Source organism: Cicer arietinum, chromosome 7, assembly GCF_000331145.2.
Source record: "Cicer arietinum cultivar CDC Frontier isolate Library 1 chromosome 7, Cicar.CDCFrontier_v2.0, whole genome shotgun sequence".
NCBI lineage: Eukaryota > Viridiplantae > Streptophyta > Magnoliopsida > Fabales > Fabaceae > Cicer > Cicer arietinum.
Genome location: NC_021166.2, coordinates 34,841,229 through 34,864,425, shown reverse-complemented (window position 1 = coordinate 34,864,425; position 23,197 = coordinate 34,841,229). Strand labels below are relative to the sequence as shown.

At 32.1% G+C, this 23,197-nt stretch overlaps 4 protein-coding genes and 1 pseudogene across 13 annotated transcripts; 4 read left to right on the top strand and 1 right to left on the bottom strand.

Moving 5' to 3' along the window:
* The first annotated feature begins 6 nt into the window (after positions 1-6).
* LOC140918623 (uncharacterized) lies at positions 7-1,977 on the top strand. The gene is made up of 2 exons (XM_073370889.1): positions 7-1,174; positions 1,298-1,977. Exons 1-2 carry the CDS (start codon positions 1,016-1,018, stop codon positions 1,937-1,939), a joined length of 801 nt encoding a protein of 266 aa, XP_073226990.1. The 5' UTR covers positions 7-1,015; the 3' UTR covers positions 1,940-1,977.
* A 5,551-nt stretch (positions 1,978-7,528) lies between these two features.
* On the top strand, positions 7,529-8,349 carry LOC113784413 (phosphoribosylglycinamide formyltransferase, chloroplastic pseudogene; annotated as a pseudogene).
* A 423-nt stretch (positions 8,350-8,772) lies between these two features.
* On the bottom strand, positions 8,773-14,710 carry LOC101508437 (uncharacterized). Of its 10 annotated transcripts, none has more exons than XM_027330582.2 (8): positions 14,395-14,708; positions 13,517-13,596; positions 13,341-13,418; positions 12,600-12,712; positions 12,426-12,491; positions 10,250-10,315; positions 9,367-9,426; positions 8,773-9,004 (listed from the first exon to the last, which is right to left on the bottom strand). In XM_027330582.2, exons 1-7 carry the CDS (start codon positions 14,544-14,546, stop codon positions 9,406-9,408), a joined length of 576 nt encoding a protein of 191 aa, XP_027186383.1. In that variant the 5' UTR covers positions 14,547-14,708; the 3' UTR covers positions 8,773-9,004; positions 9,367-9,405. The 10 variants fall into 10 exon arrangements, 6 of the variants coding, with proteins under 6 accessions (XP_027186383.1, XP_004514631.2, XP_012575440.1 ...); XM_073363373.1 differs by having other exon boundaries at positions 8,784-9,015; XR_012161271.1 differs by lacking the exon at positions 9,367-9,426 and adding an exon at positions 10,424-10,536 and having other exon boundaries at positions 8,930-9,004; positions 14,395-14,706.
* A 3,947-nt stretch (positions 14,711-18,657) lies between these two features.
* LOC101508119 (amino acid permease 3-like) lies at positions 18,658-22,200 on the top strand. Its single transcript, XM_073363372.1, has 6 exons — positions 18,658-19,018; positions 19,233-19,409; positions 19,509-19,627; positions 19,802-20,559; positions 20,673-20,894; positions 21,443-22,200. Exons 4-6 carry the CDS (start codon positions 20,470-20,472, stop codon positions 21,863-21,865), a joined length of 735 nt encoding a protein of 244 aa, XP_073219473.1. The 5' UTR covers positions 18,658-19,018; positions 19,233-19,409; positions 19,509-19,627; positions 19,802-20,469; the 3' UTR covers positions 21,866-22,200.
* LOC101509497 (phosphoribosylglycinamide formyltransferase, chloroplastic-like) lies at positions 18,954-19,915 on the top strand. The gene is made up of 4 exons (XM_073363559.1): positions 18,954-19,018; positions 19,233-19,429; positions 19,509-19,627; positions 19,802-19,915. Exons 1-4 carry the CDS (start codon positions 18,954-18,956, stop codon positions 19,913-19,915), a joined length of 495 nt encoding a protein of 164 aa, XP_073219660.1.
* Positions 22,201-23,197: the final 997 nt, after the last annotated feature.

Sequence of the window (23,197 nt, the reverse complement as noted above, 5' to 3'; positions counted from 1 at the left end):
AGCCTGCCTGTAGCCAGGAGTGAGTCCTTAAGGGACATACCAAAATATTAGGTGTTTGTTAGTATAGAATATAAGAAGTTAGTTAGTGACAGTTATAGTTAGTCGATGAGCTAGAGAGAATTAGCATTCAATAGAGATTCATATCAATATGGTTGTCATTGGAGGGGTTCTGGGGACTGACCAAGGAGGGGAAAAATGGGTATTTCGTGATATGGGTTTGATTGTAGTCCTAGGCCCGAATATCTAATAGAAATGAGGAAGTGTGGAGGACAACCCCTGTTTTCGAGTGCACAAAACAAAGCTCCACAGTTGAATGAAAAAAGCCTGTTAAGTAGAGAATGCTCTAGAGATGGGAACACAGAATGGGCACACAAGTAAGAGCTAGAAGACTAAATCAAAGTTGGGGAACCGGCGCCTTGTTGCAGAAAATTAGGAGTGCATTAGATATGTTTTATCATCATGCATCCGACAATGGGATGCTGGGGAGGCCGAAGGGGACTGTTTTACAACTACTATTGAATGAACCAATATATGCGATAAGAGTGCCCAAAGTCATTCTTTAACTATTCCCATCACAATATAAACCAAGAATAATTCTGCAGATAATGCCATTAATGACCATGGTAGCTCATTAGCAACTTGTTGTGGAAATTACAGGAGCCAAGTCTATACAAATGATGGAGCATGAAGATATTTTGAGATGAATTAAATTGGAGGGTATTATTTTTTCTACAGTAGCTACAGTAATGTCAAATACGGTTTCTGTTCTCAACCTTGAGGATGAATTTAAGCCAAATCCTGATAACTTGAAATACCTAATTGCTAGATTGGACTGTTCTAGACTTAATTAACTTATCATATTTGCTAAACCATAACACTTTTGTAGTTCTATAGTCAAATACATAGAACGTTGAATCTTATGCAAATAAATATCTATTACATCTTGTAATAATTATTTTTCTGCATGACATATTTTTCCTAAAATTTATGCCTGTGAAGTTCTATCACTTGCCACATGCTTTTCTGCAAAACCTCTCTGATACAGCTGAACTTATCTCTAGATTCTCTACAGATTCGACAATATGGGCGCCTGGAGGATGGTTCCCTGAATTTGGTTACTCGTGGACAGCAGCGATTTCGCTTAAGACGGTGTTGGATCGACGTGGAAGGAGTGGTTAGAATATTTTCATGTTTACTGCTTTTTTTATAAAAAATAATCTTCGCAAACATTTGTACGTATGTAAGTATTGATTACTATGTCTCAGTTTTTTTACGTTTTTTCTTTGGTTCTTCTTAGTCTTATGGAGAGATCCAAATTATTGAGGAGGACATACCATCGCGAACTCCAAGAGATGCTTTTGGAAAATTAACACCTCTAAGTAATCTGCCTCGTAACCGTGCCACCTCAAGCATGTTGCCGTTGAAGTATTCTGTTGAAGTACGTGGTTCCAAAAATGAGGAGAGTGATTCAGAAGAGAACTTTGAGAGGGAACTTTCATCAGCAGAGAGGAGAATCCATCAATCACTCATTGGTTCCAGTTATGAACACGACTTAATTGATGAATCGGCAAGCAGCAGTGATGATAGATTCACATACGAGACAGATCAGGAACTTAGATCCAGTCTAAATGACCCAGACACTTCAATATCATTGCTACCTGATCATGGAAACGATGCGGAAAATCTAGATTCTAGAATTGGGAACTGTTCCTCTTCTGGAAAACAGTCCTCCACAAGAAGACTTAATTGGTGTTCTAAAAATATAGACCCCTACCCCTCACATAGAATTTCAAGAGCATTCATGCCTGGTTGGGTGTATTGTATGTTTGACTCCTATTGGCTTGCACAACGGGCTGCAGGTAGTTTTTCCTTGCTGCTTCTAACTCTTTATCAGCCATTTTTCGGTGTAAAAATTTACATGGACATAATTAACATATAACTATTTTTAGCTGCACTAATCTTGTTTTCATTTTCTGAGTGCTGATTAACCTTTATGATTTTAAAATTTAAAAATCAATCTAAATGAAAAATTATTAAGAGGTCATGAACTTATTAACTGCTATGTAACTGTTGTAGGAAGTTAGAATAATACATATAAGCTGAAAGGGAAAAGGGAGGGAATTCGGTTGTTATGTTGGGTTGGGAAAAGGGAGGGAATTCGGTTGTTGTTATGTTGGGTTGGTTGGGAGAGGCTAGGCTCTCTAATTCCTAAAGGTGGTTATGTTAGTTTCTAGCAGAGCAGTTGTATTTCTCTATGTTTTCATGTTCACAACTATGCATAAAGTTATCTTAGAACATTGTTAATCATAATACCAGTTCTATTCACTATATATCACCCTTCCCTTACCTATTTATACCAATTCTATGGCATTCTTGTTTGGCTTTTCCTATTAGCAAGAAGCCAAACAAGAATGTGATAGAATTGGTATAAGTTTTAATGATTTGAATTTTTTTTTTAATTAAAAATACAATATAATAAGTTTTAAATATTATAATATATAATACAATGATATAGAATAATTAATATTTATAAAATTATAATAAAACTCTTTAAATATATGGCTTTTAACTTTAAAAAAAATTATTTTTATAATTTAATTAACGACATATATATAATTCATGTATTTAAATAATTATATAGCATGAAATCACATATCATACCATTTGAAATAAATTATATTATCGTTCGACGATACGATGAAAGACCAAAACTGCAGTGAAATATTCTATTTTTTTATAATAAAAAATATATAAATTGCTTTAATACTCCTTTCTCTCAAACTATATTTTATTTTCGTCATTTCATACAAATTAAAAAATTTAATTAAGTTACTGAAAATCGTATTTGATGTCAATAACCTAAAATATTGAGAGAAAACCAACTTCAAAACTTAGAGGATAACTCGTAACTTTACTATAGCAATATAACATGCACCAAAATAACTAGTAAAGTTGAAGACAAATACACTATTATATTATACGTCACTCCACTGCAATCCAAAATAACTATGTGATTAATAGTATAACCATTTCCATTAAATTTTAAACGACGAATGTCACATCAACAATTTTTAAAGAGTTAATGTGTTAACTTAAGGTTGGCAACTAAAACAACTAATTTGTTGTAAAGTGGTAGATTAATGTATTTTTGTATGAGTTAGAAACTATTATAATAATACGTTATACAATTACATACCAAAATAGTGGTTTGTCGATTTAAATTTTAAACCCTTTTGAAACAAAACCATTGAACCTGAATGCTCCAAGTCATATGCTTCAAATGAAACCAAAAAAACAATACTAATTTAAATATAATTTTAATAATTTATCTTTTATCTAATATTCATTTTAATATTTTATTAATTAATTTTGATATTTTTTATTTTTTATAAGTGATGTATTTGAGTCAATTTTCATAATTACAATAAAAATTAAAAATTATAACAACAGTTGGTCACTTAAATTTTCTATAATAATTATAAATATGTATCTACTATAATATTATTTTAAAAAAAACATCAATTTATCCTAATAATATGGTTGCATTTGAAAAACTCTCATTATGTGCTTTGAAATAAATATAAAATATTTAAAATGAAGGACATATATTAGACTTATTTGTATTTTCATCTCGTTCTTGCTAAATTTAAATACTTAACTTTATAATTGATATAAAATTAGACACTAATAATTTATAATTGTAATCATATAATTATTTAAAAGAATTATGATAAAAATAATTAATATTCATTGTTTTAAAAAGATAAATGACAAAAAAAAAATAAAAAAAATATTTGATATAAAAGATTGAAGAGCATAACTATATGTAGGGGTGCACATGGACGCGGGTCGATCCGCCAATCCGATCACAAAATACAACCTGATTTTTACTTGTACCCAGTGACTTTCGGGTCCAACCCGACCCAACCCGTTGAAACTTGTTTATATTTGAGTCAGGTAATGGGGTCAGCAATTTGTATGACATCCCAATAAGATTTCATTTCTCTTCTTCTTTCAACTTTCAATAGTTGTCATCTACCTTTTTCTTTTGTTTCATACCTGGCGTCCACCTTCTTCAGTGGCGGAGCTTGACCGAAAAGGTTGGGATGACCGACATAAAAAAAACTAAAACATCTTATATGCAACAAAAAAACTAAAACACTTTATATGGACAAAAAAACTCAAACAAAAATGCAACAAAACTCAAACATCTTATATGCAACAAAAAAACTAAAACACTTTATATGGACAAAAAAACTCAAACAAAAATGCAACAAAACTCAAACATCTTATATGCAACAAAAAAACTAAAATACTTTATATAGACATAAAATAAAACACCTTATGTGCGACAAAAAACTCAAACACTTTATATTGATATAAAATCAAACACCTTATGTGCAACACAAAAACTCAAACAAAAATGCAACAAAACTTAAACATCTTATATGCAACAAAAAAACTCAAACACTTTATATAGACATAAAATCAAACACCTTATGTGCGACAAAAAACTCAAAAACTTTATATTGATATAAAATCAAACACCTTATGTGCAACACAAAAACTCAAACAAAAATGCAACAAAACTCAAACATCTTATAAGCAACAAAAAAACTCAAACACTTTATATAGACATAAAATCAAACACCTTATGTGCGACAAAAAACTCAAACACTTTATATTGATATAAAATCAAACACCTTATGTACAACACAAAAATTCTAAATAAAAATCACCACTAACGTCTAATTGAAACTCCAAATTAAAATTCCAAATTAAAATTCCAAACTCCAAATCAAAGCTTCAAACTCAACACTAACAATATAAGCTTTAAATTTCATGCTTTCATAAATCAAATCTAACAAAAATCAACACTACCTAACAAAAATCAGCAATAACAAAATAGAAATTCGAACCTTTTGAACAAAGCAGCAAGGCGATCTGGAGAGTTGCGGCGAACAGAGAGGCGAGAGCGACGAACGGCCACGGAGGCAGAGGCAGCCGCAAACCCGCATCGAGCAGAGGAGTGATTCGTTTGTCGGAGGCGGTCGCGCGTTTCGTTTGTCTGGCAGAGGAAGAGCGATTCGTTTGTTTGGCAGAGGCGGCCGTCGTAAATCTGATTATGGAAGATGTAGAGAGGGAGGCTGGATGCAAGAGAGAGGGGAAGAAAGAGAAAACATAATTAGGTTTAGGTATTTTTGTAATTATTTAGTTTTAAGTAGGGCAGTTTAGTCATTTTACCTTTAAACTTTTTTCTTTTGGGTGGCCGTGGCCCCCCTGTCCCTATGAAGCTCCGCCCCTGACCTTCTTCTTGTGTTTTATGTCTGCTTCCACCTTCTTCTTGTGTTTTGTATATGCTTCCAACTTTTTTTTTTCTGTTCAAACTTCCTAAAGTCGCCGCTGTCCATCTTCTTCTTTTGTTCTACCAATTGCGCTGCGACCACGTTCTTCTTTTGTTCCGCATATACTCGTAATTGATATTTATTTAAATGTTATATTTTGTTATAGTTTTGCATAATTAAGGTATGAACTGAAAAGTTTATGCTTATGATGAATTTAGTTTAAATTTTTTACATTTGTTAAATACAAATTTTTTGAGTTAAATATTATTTATGAGATGTTTATGCAAATGCTAATACTTACGATGAATTTAGTTTAAATTTTGTATATTTAAATCTATTAAATATTTTTTTAGTATTGTATTTGAAAATGATAAGTACTCTAAAAATCAACAAATGAAGTACTACTATTAAAAAATTATGGTAGCTTAGTAAACAAAAAATGGTTGGTGAGTTATATGTAATTGTAAACTTGTTAAGTGCTTGAACTTGAAGTTGACATTGCTTAGAATTGATAAATTTTCATATTTATTGATTTACTGTTTTTGAATTTTTTTATGTATTTGAAGATTATTGGATTATTTTTTTCTTGTGAGAGGTTGTTGGTTTTTTTTTTAAAGAATTCAATAATATGATTGAAATTTTATAGTTTTTAAGACATTAAAGTATTAAATATATTTTTTCATAAAATAAAAAATAAATTATTATTTATGTATAACCCGCTAACCCAACACAACCCAACTCATGATCGAATTCATTCCGTTCGAATTAAATGAAAAAAAATACGAATTTATAATTTATCTAAACTAAAAAATAATCGATCGGATTGGATATGAATTTTGGTAAACCTGAGACAACTAAATCCATTCAGCTTATATCCCTCTCAATATATAAATATATTTAAATATATTAAGTCAACAATCTTTGTGCACTAGAGAAAAACAGTGTGTCCTTTTTCTCCTTACACACCAAAAACAAAAGAAGAGAACAATAAAATAAGAATCAAACTCAACGGCGCTGCCTCCTGCCCCTCTCCAGGGCGTCGGCACACCACAACCCTTCTCTCCGGTAAGTAACCCTAAAACTAAAACCACAGTTAACTTTGCCGAGTACCAGTATATTAATCTGTAGATATTAAGACACATTTGCGTTACTGATTTTTTGTGCTTTCTCATGTTATTGTTTCTGCTTAACCTATTTCTTCCAACACAAAAAATGTCTACAACATGAAATTGTAGCTATATTGAAATTCGCCTCTCATATGCACTTTGAAATTGCATTAATCTCAATTTCTATGAAAGATGTGCAAGTAAGTGTATTGATGTATCTTAATTTTTGGTTATGGTTATATTAAGATTTTTCTTTTATTTTCTTCAACTTTGCCCCATATTTCATGTAGTAGTTATTAGTTAACCACCATGATAACACCCGTAAAAAATTTATGAATCATTAGTACCAACCTGAAATTGCAGGTGCATCAAACATGTATATCGATACAACTATCAAGTCACCACTTTTGGCGGTCCAAACCAAGAGTTGCATGCAATGTTTATGGCTAAATATGAATCTTGCTTCCCCTTTTGATAGACTTGGATTAGTTTTAAATATGTATGCAAGGTTATGTGATGTGGTACTTAGTCTTATTTTTTTATGTAAGGTTCTGAGATCGGTGATATTTGATTATTAGGAAGCTTGCACTATGATTTTAGGTTTTGAAGGCACTAAGATTTGATGTGTTTTTACATTTATTTTTATTTGCTCTTATGCAAACATGGCCTATATTCGTACATACATGCATTTGGCATGTGCACATGAGATTTTGAAGCCTTAAAGAAGGATTCTTGTTATTGGTCTAGTTGTACATCTCTTGTGTGTTTTAAATGATGAATTTATAATTTTTCTTTCTTAACAACTACAAATTGATGGGAGTTACTTTGTTATGCATTCTTTGAAAGTTGAGACAACCTTCTTGACTCAAGCACACCTTATTTTTCTCTCTCGAAGAGGATAGTTGTAGGGTAGTTGTTTTGTTCCTTCTGATCCCTTGAACCGCTGCCACTTTACCTTTGCCAGTTAAGTTGCTGCCACCATCCCTTGCACTTAAAAAACTATTCCTACAACATCAACATTTTCAATAATATTAACGAAATCAAGATTTGTGAATTTTTTAATAAACCAAAATTTCCATGGAAATTCAACATATTCTACCTGGGTTTTCTCCAAAATTATCTTCAGCGCCATCATTTCCAATCTCAAAACAACTTTTCTCTTTGAAATTCCCTTTACTTTCTTCTTCATACCCTTCTATTCAGTCCCAAAATTTTGAGGTTCTGAGTGGAGCCGTTTACCCTATGAGCATTTCACAAAAAGACATATGTTCTAGTTCTAGGAGGAGAGTATCATGTAGCAGTAATACTGCAGATCCAAACAAGGGGAATGAAGTGAGAGCTCAGGTCACAGGGAGAAGGAAAAAGCTGGCCATGTTTGTGTATGGCGGAGGAACTAACTTTAGATCAATTCATGAAGCATCTAAAAGGGGGTCACTTCATGGAGACGTTGTTATATTGGTTACAAACAAAATCGGTAATGATCCATCTAACTACCGCTTTACTTCCATTTTTGTGCTTCTGTTTAATAATATAAGTTTTTATGATTTTTCTATGATTATTGAGCTTAGCTACATTCTGATAGTAATAGGCTTACTATCACTAGGACTTATGTTAGAAAGAAGTATATAAATCAAATTAATGTCGGGGCAGAAGTTATGTAATATTAGCAGGAGATTTCTTTTATTATTATTTAATGTTGTGTGTGCAGTAACTTCTATGTAACTGTTGTAGGAAGTTAGAATAATACATATAAGCACGAAAATGTGTCTTAATATCTACAGATTAATATACTGGTACTCGACAAAGTTAACTGTGGTGTTAGTTTTAGGGTTACTTACCGGAGAGAAGGGTTGTGGTGCGCCGACGCCCCGGAGAGAGGCAGGAGGCAGCGCCGTTGAGTTTGATTCTTATTTTATTGTTCTCTTCTTTTGTTTTTGGTGTGTAAGGAGAAAAAGGACACACCGTTTTTCTCTAGTGCACAAAGATTGTTGGCTTAAATATATTTAAATATATTTATATATTGAGAGGGATGTAAGCTGAATGGATTTGGTTGTCTCAGGTTTACCAAAATTCATATCCAATCCGATCGATTATTTTTTAGTTTAGTTAAATTATAAATTCGTATTTTTTTTAATTTAATTCGAACAGAATGAATTCGATCATGAACGATTGGGTTGAGTTGGGTTAGCGGGTTATACATCAATAATAATTTATTTTTTATTTTATGAAAAAATATATTTAATACTTTAATGTCTTAAAAACTATAAAATTTCAATCACAATTAAATAATTAAATAAATTAAATAATTAACACAATTTAAATATATAATTAATTATATTCAATGAATGATTAATTAAATTCAACAAAGTGTAACAGTTCATTGTTCTTTATACAAATGTTTGCGAAGATTAATTTTTATAAAAAAAGCAGTAAACATGAAAATATTCTAACCACTCCTTCCACGTCGATCCAACACCGTCTTAAGCGAAATCGCTGCTGTCCACGAGTAACCACATTCAGGGAACCATCCTCTAGGCGCCCATATTGTCGAATCTGTAGAGAATCTAGAGGATAAGTTCAGCTGTATCAGAGAGGTTTTGCAGAAAAGCATGTGGCAAGTGATAGAACTTCACAGGCATAAATTTTAGGAAAAATATGTCATGCAGAAAAATAATTATTACAAGATGTAATAGATATTTATTTGCATAAGATTCAACGTTCTATGTATTTGACTATAGAACTACAAAAGTGTTATGGTTTAGCAAATATGATAAGTTCATTAAGTCTAGAACAGTCCAATCTAGTAATTAGGTATTTCAAGTTATTAGGATTTGGCTTAAATTCAACCTTGTCCTCAAGGTTGAGAACAGAAACCGTATTTGACATTACTGTAGCTACTGTAGAAAAAATAATACCCTCCAATTTAATTCATCTCAAAATATCTTCATGCTCCATCATTTGTATAGACTTGGCTCCTGTAATTTCCACAACAAGTTGCTAATGAGCTACCATGGTCATTAATGGCATTATCTGCAGAATTATTCTTGGTTTATATTGTGATGGGAATAGTTAAAGAATGACTTTGGGCACTCTTATCGCATATATTGGTTCATTCAATAGTAGTTGTAAAACAGTCCCCTTCGGCCTCCCCAGCATCCCATTGTCGGATGCATGATGATAAAACATATCTAATGCACTCCTAATTTTCTGCAACAAGGCGCCGGTTCCCCAACTTTGATTTAGTCTTCTAGCTCTTACTTGTGTGCCCATTCTGTGTTCCCATCTCTAGAGCATTCTCTACTTAATAGGCTTTTTTCATTCAACTGTGGAGCTTTGTTTTGTGCACTCGAAAACAGGGGCTGTCCTCCACACTTCCTCATTTCTATTAGATATTCGGGACTAGGACTACAATCAAACCCATATCACGAAATACCCATTTTTCCCCTCCTTGGTCAGTCCCCAGAACCCCTCCAACGACAACCATATTGATATGAATCTCTATTGAATGCTAATTCTCTCTAGCTCATCAACTAACTATAACTGTCACTAACTAACTTCTTATATTCTATACTAACAAACACCTAATATTTTGGTATGTCCCTTAAGGACTCACTCCTGGCTACAGGCAGGCTGTTATTCAGTATCCCATAATCTAAAAGAAAGAAATAGATTTCATATTTTACAGGTTATATGTTGGAACATGGCAGTTGCCATAAGCATGTATAAATGCAAATGCAAATAATTCTGTTTGAATTTGTTAATTAATAGTAGTATAGTACACCAATTGAGAAGAAATACCTCTGCAGTTGTCCCAATGCTTGCGGATTTCATGCTATGATTTGCAGTATCACTGTAAACTCGAATCTGGAAGGAGTATGGGCAAGCTAGTTACGTTCAGGTTTTATGAGAAAAAAGACAAGAGATCTACAGCATGACTGAATCACGAGCAGTCATCATAAGGAGTTTACCTACCACACCAATGGTGTAAGGAACATCAACTCGACTCAAAGATCTCTCAACAGCAGCCACAAAATTGGATTCAATAACTCTCAGGGGAAGAGTAACCCCAGGAAAGAGTACAACTCCTGAATATTGTAAGGATTAGTCTATGTTTTTTCAACAAGCTAATATATGCAGGACACGATGAGGATAAGAATATAAGTTCCACAAGGTGACAATTATCCATTTTTTATGCTAGAAGCAATATATTTGACAATTTTTAAGAACGCGTTGAACAATAATTTATGAGAATACAGTCCAAAATTAAATGCGTAAAAGCACCCAAGAATGTGGCACGGAACGAAAAGGCTTTAGGACACCACAAATTAATAATATTATACTTTAATATCTATGCTGTCCAAAAACTCAAAGGCCTTTCTCAGTTCAGAAAAAATAGGCCCAATCTAGAATAAACCCACCTCACTAAAAATCTGAAACCCTATTCTCATTTCATCACTCTCAACTCATACACTCACACCTCCACCAACTCCATTGATTCTGTTCGAAGCCGCCGCCGCCGCCACCATCGGTTCTGTTCGAAGCTGTGGCCGCCGCCACCACCGGTTCTGTTCGAAGCCGTGGCCGCCGCCATCACCGGTTCTGTTCGAAGCCGCCATCACCACTGGTACCGGTTCAGCGACACTAATACCCTCCTTTTGTTTTCCTTTTTCTTCTCTTCAACTATAAATGGAGAGGGTACATGCAACACGATCCTTCACAAAGGCATAGAGGTACATGCAACATCATTTGAGATCCTTCTTCATATTGAAACGGGTAACCCGACCCGCACCAATTAAACCCGTGACCCGCATATCAACAAACCCGAGAGGTTTGTGCTGGATTGGATATTTAGACCCGAATCCGTCCGAACCCGACCCAGCTCTAGTGAGAGTAAAGGAGATCTCAACAATGAGCATCTCCCAACCTCTTATGGCACTCCAATCTGACGACGATGGGAGGCTCTCAAGAACAGGTTCTCTCTCTCTAGTTATCTTCCTTTGCATCTCAGATTCTTTTCTTCAAGTTTTTTATTCCCAACTTTACGCCCATCGTATATATACATATTCATCTTTTATTCAATTATTTTTTTTTTTACTTTTTGTCGCTATACTGCAGTATTATCAATAAGTATGAATAGTTTTGAGCTTCTTTTTTACTGCAAAAAATGGCCAAAACTTTTGGCCTAAAAGTGAACCAAGAAATGATGATATAAAAAATGGAACTTTTCCGGGGGTTCACTTTAGGTATATTTGAACACTGAATATTTTCTTGCACAAACACTAATAGCCAAATAATATGTTGTTACATTGTTAATGAGTATAATAAGTTACATGTCTGTATCCAAACTCATTAATAAAAATTGGATGAATTTATTGGACTCTTTTTTTATTTAAGAGAAATAGATTCAATGAAAATTTTGATTCTTATATGAGTTTACTAACTTCATCTCAATTGGTAGAGATCTTTAAATAAACAGAAAAGTTATTTTGACATGAAACATGATGTTGGACACCGTATTTAAATACAATTGTTATTTCTATATTCATTTTTTCTGTATTTTTCTATGGTGTTTGCATACGATGTCATGATTTTGATGTTAAAATACAAATTTATAATTTATATAAACTCAAAAATAATCGATCAAATTGGATATGAATTTTGTTAAAACTGAGACAACCAAATCCATCCAGCTTACATCCCTCTCAATATTTAAATATATTTCACCCCTAACTATATTTAAATATATTTAAGCCAACAATCTTTGTGCACTAGAGAAAAACAGTGTGTCCTTTTTCTCCTTACACACCAAAAACAAAAGAAGAGAACAATAAAATACGAATCAAACTTAACGGCACTGCCTCCTGCCTCTCTCCGGGGCGTCGACGCACCACAACCCTTCTCTCCGGTAAGTAACCCTAAAACTAACACCACAGTTAATTAATAGTAGTATAGTACACCAATTGAGAAGAAATACCTCTGCAGTTGTCCCAATGCTTGCGGATTTCATGCTATGATTTGCAGTATCACTGTAAACTCGAATCTGGAAGGAGTATGGACAAGCTAGTTACGTTCATGTTTTATGAGAAAAAAGACAAGAGTTCTACAACATGACTGAATCACAAGCAGTCATCATAAGGAGTTTACCTACCACACCAATGGTGTAAGGAACGTCAACTCGACTCAAAGATCTCTCAACAGCAGCCACAAAATTGGATTCAATAACTCTCAGGGGAAGAGTAGCCCCAGGAAAGAGTACAACTCCTGAATATTGTAAGGATTAGTATATGTTTTGTCAATAAGCTAATATATGCAGGACACGATGAGGATAAGAATATAAGTTCCACAAGGTGACAATTATCCATTTTTTATGCTAGAAGCAATATATTTGACAATTTTTAAGAACGCGTTGAACAATAATTTAGGAGAATACAGTCCAAAATTAAATGCGTAAAAGCACCCAAGAATGTGGCACGGAATGAAAAGGCTTAGGACACCACAAATCCAATCCAAACATCTAAACAAACCAGGGGAAATAATACATAAAAGTAGGAGGCCGGTGGAACAGAAAATAAAAACATAGATGATATCATAAACAACTTAAAAATAGACTACCGTAAAACCTCTTTTGAAATTTAAAAACTTTTTTAGAGGAAAAATTCAGGCATCTGGCAACGAATTTGACAAAAATGTGTAAGCATGACCCTACAAGCAAAATATCTATATGTTTCCCTTCCTGTAACAAAAGAGTTTCCTAGTAATTTTGACACGTCTATAAAAGCAGGACGACAACAATGCAGATCAATAATGCCATCAATTTCATTAAAAACATTGAAGAGATTTGTAAAAACCAAACCACCATATTCAAATCCACGAAGGATGGTAGAGATACCTTGAAGACAGAAAAGTGGAAGGTTCAATACAGCCCCACCATCCAAGAAAGCTGTCCTGTGGTGTGTGTCTTCAACATCTAGACACACAAGCGATAAAATCAAACAACCCAATTGAAAACCACCATATATTATAGAAATGAGCATTTACAACCGAGTCCAACAAACAAATACCTGCCACCCAGATATGAATGTAAGGATGCTACACAAATATTGTAAGTGAATTCACCCAGGATGCCTGTGCTGTCATAGCCATGACTAACAGAAGACTGTCAGTACCACACACCAAAAATTGAAAACTAAAATTGATCTAATGGGACGATTTTTGTGTTACATTTTAGTTTTTAAGGTCCATAAAACAAATCATCTTCTACTGCACCATATTCTAGAACACTCCATATTTTTTCATATTTCAACAAAAAATATTAACACAAACACGAATTAAGCATTGCATTGTATCATTTTGTTATATCAGTGTTGCCAAATAGGGACTATAGTTGTGCTATAGTGTAATGGAATTTTAACAAATTGTTATTGTTATGTGATACACCATTTTAGTGCATGTTTGGTTCCACTTTTGGAGGAGCCAAAATCAATAATGGGGTATAAATTGATTTGAGTATGTTTGGATGCTATCCATAGAATTGATTTTGGTATATTTGGATGCTATCAGTAGAATCGATTTTGCCTCCATAATTGATTCTATCTTGAAGTTAGGATTTGCATCTTCTGAGTTTTAACACTAAAATTTATTGTTCAAGTGTTCAACTAACTTTTTCGTAACCATATCTAAACATAAATCACTTTATGTTCAACTTACTTTTAACTAAAATCAACTCATTCAAAATCAATTTTAGTCACAGTAGCACCAAACACACACTCAGTACAAAATGTGATACCAGAATTTAAACAAACCATGATCTGCAATTGACAAAGTTACATTCTATGAGATAAGGCAAAATGTGGCCTAATTTATGTGTATAATTCATCAGAATCGAAAACAGTGATAGCTATATAAAATCAAATCATAATAACGAAGTGAGAAAGATAAATTACGTAGGATCACGGTGGTTGTTGTTATCGTCGTCGTCGGAAGAATTTTGGAAATCGTCAACCTCTTCGACCTGCAATTCCTCGAGATCGAGCTGGCGAATCTGCTCGATTTGATACATCTCCCTCTCGAGGATTCTTCTGTCGTTTTCTTCCATTTTCTGCAAGTGTTTTAGGGTTTGGTTGTGTTGTGTGCTAAGTAACGAACTCAACTACTCACACTATTGTGAGAGAAGCGCCAATCTCAAACTCTCAATCCAAACCCCACGATTGAAATCTATACGATAATAAAAGATGCGGTCAACACATTTAGGACGAATCCTCAATTTGTATGTTTCATACAATCTATCTATCTATTTAAAAAATTAATGATTTGAATTTTATTTTAATTAAAAAATACAATATAATAAGTTTTAAATATTATAATATATAATACAATGATATAGAATAATTAATATTTATAAAATTATAATAAAACTCTTTAAATATATGGCTTTTAACTTTAAAAAAAAATATTTTTATAATTTAATTATAGACGTATATATAATTCATGTATTTAAATAATTATATAGCATGAAATCACATATCATACCATTTGAAATAAATTATATTATCGTTCGACGATACGATGAAAGACCAAAACTGCAGTAAAATATTCTATTTTTTTATAATAAAAAATATATAAATTGCTTTAATACTCCTTTCTCTCAAACTATATTTTATTTTCGTCATTTCATACAAATTAAAAAATTTAATTAAGTTACTGAAAATCGTATTTGATGTCAATAACCTAAAATATTGAGAGAAAACCAACTTCAAAACTTAGAGGATAACTCGTAACTTTACTATAGCAATATAACATGCACCAAAATAACTAGTAAAGTTGAAGACAAATACACTATTATATTATACGTCACTCCACTGCAATCCAAAATAACTATGTGATTAATAGTATAACCATTTCCATTAAATTTTAAACGACGAAAAGCAAGGGAAAACTAATAAACATGTTCTACACCATTAGAGTTGAGATGAGAAGTATAGATAATAGTATGTTGATATTACACGACTAAATAATGAATTTCGCCAACACTTGAGTGAATAATATTTGTTTTGATATTCTATAAATAATTTTATATTAATAAAAATTGATATATTTAATTTAAATATGAATTTATTTTAAAGTGTCCACACTTCAAATTAGATGGGGTTATAAAACAACCAACGTTTTTTGAGTTCCTTTTATTTTGATCCATGAGAACATATAAAGTCAATTGTCCCTCAAAAATATCACATCAACAATTTTTAAAGATCCTTTTATTTTGGTCCATGAGAACATATCATCAAGTCAATTGTCCCTCAAAAGATCCTTATTTTGGTCCATGAGAACATATCATCAAGTCAATTGTCCCTCAAAAATGTCACATCAACAATTTTTAAAGAGTTAATGTGTTAACTTAAGGTTGGCAACTAAAACAATTAATTTGTTGTAAAGTGGTAGATTAATGTATTTTTGTATGAGTTAGAAACTATTATAATAATACGTTATACAATCACATACCAAAATAGTGGTTTGTCGATTTAAATTTTAAACCCTTTTGAAACAAAACCCTTGAACCTGAATGCTCCAAGTCATATGCTTCAAATGAAACCAAAAAAACAATACTAATTTAAATATAATTTTGATAATTTATCTTTTATCTAATATTCATTTTAATATTTTATTAATTAATTTTGATATTTTTTATTTTTTATAAGTGATGTATTTGAGTCAGTTTTCATAATTACAATAAGATGTATGTTCTAGTTCTACGAGGAGAGTATCATGTAGCAGTAGCAGTAATACTGCAGATCCAAACAAGGGGCATGAGGTGAGAGCTCAGGTCACAGGGAGCCGTTTACCCTATGAGCATTTCACAAAAAGACATATGTTCTAGTTCTAGGAGGAGAGTATCATGTAGCAGTAATACTGCAGATCCAAACAAGGGGCATGAGGTGAGAGCTCAGGTCACAGGGAGAAGGAAAAAGCTGGCTGTGTTTGTGTCTGGCGGAGGATCTAACTTTAGATCAATTCATGAAGCATCTAAAAGGGGGTCACTTCATGGAGATGTTGTTGTATTGGTTACAAACAAAAGCGGCAATGGTCCATCTAACTACCCATTTACTTCCATTTTTGTGCTTCTGTTTAATAATATAAGTTTTTATGATTTTTCTATGATTATTGAGCTTAGCTACATTCTGATAGTAATAGGCTTACTATCACTAGGACTTATGTTAGAAAGAAGTATATAAATCAAATTAATGTCGGGGAAGAAGTTATGTAATATTAGCAGGAGATTTCTTTTATTATTATTTAATGTTGTGTGTGCAGTAACTGCTATGTAACTGTTGTAGGAAGTTAGAATAATACATATAAGCTGAAAGGGAAAAGGGAGCGAATTCGGTTGTTGTTATGTTGGGTTGGTTGGGAGAGACTAGACTCTCTAATTCCTAAAGGTGGTTATGTTAGTTTCTAGCAGAGCAGTTGTATTTCTCTATGTTTTCATGTTCACAAGTATGCATAAAGTTATCTTAGAACATTGTTAATCATAATACCAGTTCTATTCACTATATATCACCCTTCCCTTACCTATTTATACCAACTCTATCACATTCTTGTTTGGCTTCTTGCACCAGTACCTTTCTGATAGGAATGGGTTGGGTCCCACAAGTGATGAGGGATATCTCTTAATTAATAGAGATGAGGTGAGGCCTAAGCAATGGCGAGTATATGTGAGAAAGAATAAGAAAGAGAATGCAGGAAAAGTGTGATTGCCTAGCTGGCATAGTGAGTTAATATTCCACTAATAAATAGGAGTGTGTGGGGAGGTAGTTGGATGGTTTTTCATTTTTCAGTTACACCTAGAGATGTTGGGTAGTAAGAGAATTGTTTTCTCTAACTGAGGAGCATTAGCTCTGGAATCATTTTCTGTTTTCTTATCAATTAATACAATAATTCTTTTCATCTAATTCGATCTTATCTCTGCTCTATCACTTTCCTATTAGCATATTTTCTTAACTTTTTAATTGATAACACAGTCTCACAACTAAGATGACATGCATGTTTGTAAAAATATTTTTATTATACTTTTATGCAGCTAATTGCATGTTACATTCAATATTGACACTATGTCTTGATTTATTTTTACTTTGAATCTTGAGATTTTATTTTTCCTTTGTTTCTTTTTATTTTAATTTTAGGCTTAATTGCACTTTTGGTCCCCCTATTATAGGTGAAAATTGAAAGTAGTCCCCCATTTTGTTTCTCCCCAGTTTTAGTCCCCCAAACAGAATTTGAATCCAAATCATGATGAGTTGTCATTTTTTTAATGACGTGTCAATAAAAAAGCTGACGTGACAGACGCATACGTGGAATAAACTTATTATTATATTATTTCTAATTAAAAAATATAATTTATATTTTTAAAAATCATTATTATAATTGTTAAAAATCATTATTACAAATAAAATTTATTTGTTAAAATTAAATTAAAAAAAAACACCTAAAATAAAAAATCCTAAACAAATCAAAATCAAAAGGATTCACTCATGAACCCTAAAATCATTCTGAACCCTAAAATCATTCTGAACCCTAAAATCATTATGATCCCTAAAATCATAAATCCTTTGTTCAATTGTTTTCATCACTGATTCGTTTTCATCACAGAACTAAACCATATGCAGAACCAGAACCAGAACCAAATTGCAGGGCAAAACAAAATTAGAACAAAATAAAGCATGTGGCTGAACCAGAACCAAACTACAACAAAATTAGAACAAAGTAAACCAGAACTAAACCAAAACAGAACCATCAAATCTAGCAGAACCAGAACCAAACCAGAACCAAAACAGAACTAAACCAAAACAGAAACGAACCAGAACCAGAACCAAAACAGAACTAAACCAGAACCAGAACCAAAACAGAACTAAACCATGAACAGAACCAGAACAGAACCGAAACTGAACCAGAACAGAACCAGAAGCAGAACAAAACCAGAACCATAACTGAACAAAACTAGAACAAGCAGAACCAGTGATGAAAACGATTGAACAAAAGATTCATGATTTTAGGGTTCAGAATGATTTTAGGGTTTAAAATGATTTTAGGGTTCATGAGTGAATCCTTTTGATTTTGATTTGTTAAGGATTTTTGATTTTAGGTGTTTTTTTTTTAATTTAATTTTAACAAATAAATTTTATTTGTAATAATGATTTTTAACAATTATAATAATGATTTTTAAAAATATAAATTATATTTTTTAATTAGAAATAATATAATAATAAGTTTATTCCACATATGCGTCTGCCACGTCAGCTTTTTATTGACACGTCATTAAAAAAATGACAACTCATCATGATTTGGACTCAAATTCTGTTTGGGGACTAAAACTGGGGAGAAACAAAATGGGGGGACTACTTTCAATTTTCACCTATAATAGGAGGACCAAAAGTGCAATTAAGCCTTAATTTTAATACTAGAGTGTGGAGGTGCGGAGTATGCTAGAAGTAATGGTATACCAGTTATAATGTTCCCTAAAGCAAAGGATGAATCCGGTGGGTTATGTCCAAATGACTTTGTTGATACACTAAGGTTAGATGCTTCTTTATTTCATTTTCTGCTTCTGCATTTAACTTTTAATATTTAATGAATTTGATCTGTGATGGCTTTACTTAAAAGTTGAAATGCAAAGAAAAAAAATATCAGTTTAGCTATAACTAAATTTGTAAAAGGGATAAAAAAGAATGGTGATATGCTATATGGAGATATGGTTTTACTATTAGCTTATGGTATATTTTTTCAACAGGAGATTCGAGGTTGATTTAATTCTTCTAGCCGGATACCTCAAACTTATACCAGTGGAATTGATCCAAGCTTTTGAAAGATCTATAATAAACATTCATCCATCACTTCTTCCAGCTTTTGGAGGAAAGGGCCACTATGGTATGAAGGTACATGAAGCAGTAATTGCTTTTGGCGCAAGGTACATAACTCTCAAAATAAGTATGTTGGTTCTACGAAACACTTTTACACTTTTTTCTTGCTACTTATCTTTGCATTATTTTCTGTGTTATATTTTCAGGTCCCACAGTTCATTTTGTGGATGAACACTATGACACAGGGCGTATTCTTGCCCAGCGTGTTGTCCCTGTGCTTGCTAATGATACTGCTGAAGAGTTGGCTGCAAGGGTTCTAAGAGAGGTAATGGAAGTTTATACCATTGAACAAGTTCAATCCTGAATGGAATTTGATTTATATATTTGTCATAAGACGCATTCATGCGCCACAGGATTTATGCATAAAAAAGGCTAATAATTAGCTTTTTGACATGATGGATACCAAATATTAATTGTTTGTTTTGATTTCCAAATCTAGGAGCACCAATTATATGTTGAGGTGGTAGAGGCTTTATGTGAAGATCGTATAGTTTGGAGGAAAGATGGTGTTCCTCTCATCCGAAGCAAAGAAAATCCTGATGAGTTTTGTTGATTTATCACTTACATGGTCATAAATTCACTTTTAACCTTTTAACTACACAATTATAGATTATAATATATTTATATTCTACTCGAGTAACCATGTGGCTTCCCCATCTAAGAATATCCTAAGTTGGAAACCACAAATTTTCCTCCCAACCTGTTCAATGCAGACTTATGTTAATTTGCATCATGTATCATGTTAATTTGCATCTTGAAGGATCTTAGGTCTTCGCTACAATGTGGTATACTCCACAAGTGGCAAATGTTGTAATTTGGATTGTGATAAGGGCTATTGACATGAAATGCGATTTATCGCAAATAAAGTGAACAAGTCTCTCCATGGAGTAGCAATCTTGGTCCCCCTTCACATGTGCATTCTCATATTGCACAAGTATTGGTCCTCAGAGAAAGTGAATTTCCATGGAGTAGCAGTCTTGATTCCCTCCACTTGTGCATTATCATATCACATAAGTGTAGTGTGGGTGGTGACTTTTGACTTTATGTGTATGGTCTATTGTTGTCTTTGATTTTTTTTTTTTTACAGAAGTCTTTGATTATTCTTGTATGGTTATGTTTATGATATGGAGGGTTTTCAGTTCAATGGGAAACATAGCACTTGCTTGCACATATGCTACCGTTATTTACGACATAATGGTAATGATCACTATTTTAAGAAATTATTTAGAATCAGATAAAGAGATATATCAATAAATTGCAATATTCAAATATTACCCTTGAATTTGATTATGCCATACTTTTTTGTTTAGGACACATTAAAGTCACACCCACCAGAAAATAAACAAATGAAAAAGGCCAACGTGATAGGGGTCTCAACAATGACAATGATATTCCTACTATGTAGTTGTCTTGGCTATGCTGCTTTTGGCGATCACACACCAGGAAACATTTTTGCTGGATTTTATGAGCCCTTCTGGTTGGTTGCCTTAGGAGACACATTCATCGTAATCCACATGATTGGAGCATATCAGGTTTGATCATTACTATTTCAATTTAATAATTGAGTTTTATAATTGAATATATGTAGTTTAAACATGTTTCACATATACACCCGAATTAATTTCTCTATCTTTATTTTTGTCACAATAAGACTGTAAAATTTTATTTGATATATATTGGTAAAATATGTTTACAATGTTAGTGTATGGTTATTAAACTTAGCTGTTATTGACAAGTGAAAGGTTTAACACAATATGTATCATTTTGTCATATCATCATACCTCTTCAATTTTTTTAATTATATCATGACAAAATAATAAAATATGAGCAAATTTTGTGTATGTTGTTGTATAACATGAGAAAAAGGAGTGTACACTGTCAGTGTAAAATTGAATAATTGATTTTATCATCTCATTTCATGATTATAATTTTTATCAATCAATAACTATATAATCAATGACTGATGTTATCTGCCGGTGTAAAACTGTTTACGCTGACAATGCATAGTCATTAAATCCATATAACATTTTGTTTAGACTTTAATGTTTAATATATGTGATAACTTAATACTTTATTACAGGTGATGGGTCAACCATTCTTTCGTGTTGTTGAAATGGGTGCTAACATCATGTGGCCTGATTCAAATTTCATAAACAAGGAATATCCAATTAGTTTGTGTGGTATAACAATCAATTTGAAATTTTTTAGGCTAATTTGGAGGACAATATTCGTGATAATTGCAACAATTCTTGCCATGGCAATGCCATTTTTCAATGAGGTTCTTTCTTTCCTAGGAGCAATAGGGTTTGGTCCTTTAGTTGTCTTCTTCCCTATACAAATGCACATTGCTCAGAAGCAGATAAGAACTTTGTCAATGAAGTGGTGTGTGCTCCAATTTTTGAATTGTCTCTGTTTCATCGTTTCATTAGCCGCCATAGTTGCTTCAATTCATGAAATTAGCAAGGATCTCCATAAATACAAGCTTTTTAAATATAAACAATAGCACCCTTTTTATTTTTGTTTTAACTCTCTCATTCTCAGAAGAATAGGGCTCTGATAATCTACACTTCGGCTGAGAGGTAAGTAATGCCTAGTAAAAAATTGTTTCAGTCAAGATTCGAATTTGAAAATAACACATTTGTAACAAGGAAATAAATGGAAACAAAAAATTACCTTGACTTTTTTTTCTTATAGTGAAATTACTAAGCACTAGTAAGTAGTAAATGTGGTGAGCAAGATGAAAGTGAATAAGTGATTGATGTAAATTATCAATTATATCTATGTATAATAACTTGTTGGGTACTCAATTAGTGTGTTGCTAGTAAATTTGATTTTTAAGTAGAATGTTTACCTTCTTAAGAATAACAATGTTATGATGGGGAAGAAACTGCGTAAATAACTTGTGACTATATATTCTTTTTTTAGAATATTTTGACAATTGAATTGGATTTTGTGTTGTATGACTATATTTTGAAGATTGAATGGATGAAATTGAGGTCCTATACAATGATGTGTTTAGGTTCCTGTGTTTTGATTTTCAACTCTTTTGTAGAGTCTCTAGGAGTTTATGAATAATTGTTGTCATTATGGTCATTATGGTTGTGATTTGAGTAGGTTCTTCAAAATGATATTATATGCTAAATTCTATAGCTATGTTGAGAAGAGTATAAACTTGCATAAGTGTCTTATTCAGTCGCCAACTCTTACTTATTGTACCCATTGTCCCATTCTCATTTTAAATGTAACTAGTTTGTAACCCGTGCGTCCGCACGGAAACAACGATTTTAATAAATAAATGGCTATATTATATATATATATATATATATATCAAATTTTATAAATTTTATTGACATTAAAAAAGATGATTTAAAAAAAATAATTTACAATAAAAAAAAATAAAAAAAATCTAATTTTAACTTAACTTTAAAACTACTTTCTTATAGGCTCAATGTTATTGATAAAAAGTATGACTCTAACACTACTCTTTAATCTTACTCAAACGATGATGTCTTATTTTTGAATTCTACACATAATATTTTTTCTTTCCAAAAAAATTATTATAAAGCAATACTTTTAATTTTAAACAAATAAAAACAATAATTATTAAAAAAAAATTAAATTAAATAATTAGATTAGATGAAATAATTTTTTTTAAATAATGGACATGGACATATATAAAATAAGTAAATTAGTAAATGTAAAGATGAGTAAGTAACTTAATAATGAATTTTTATTTTTATTATTCAACCTATGTTATTTATATGAAAGTATCAAGTGGCAAAATATCTTTTCATTTTAGTACTACTCACAAAATACTAAAGAAAAATAATTTTCC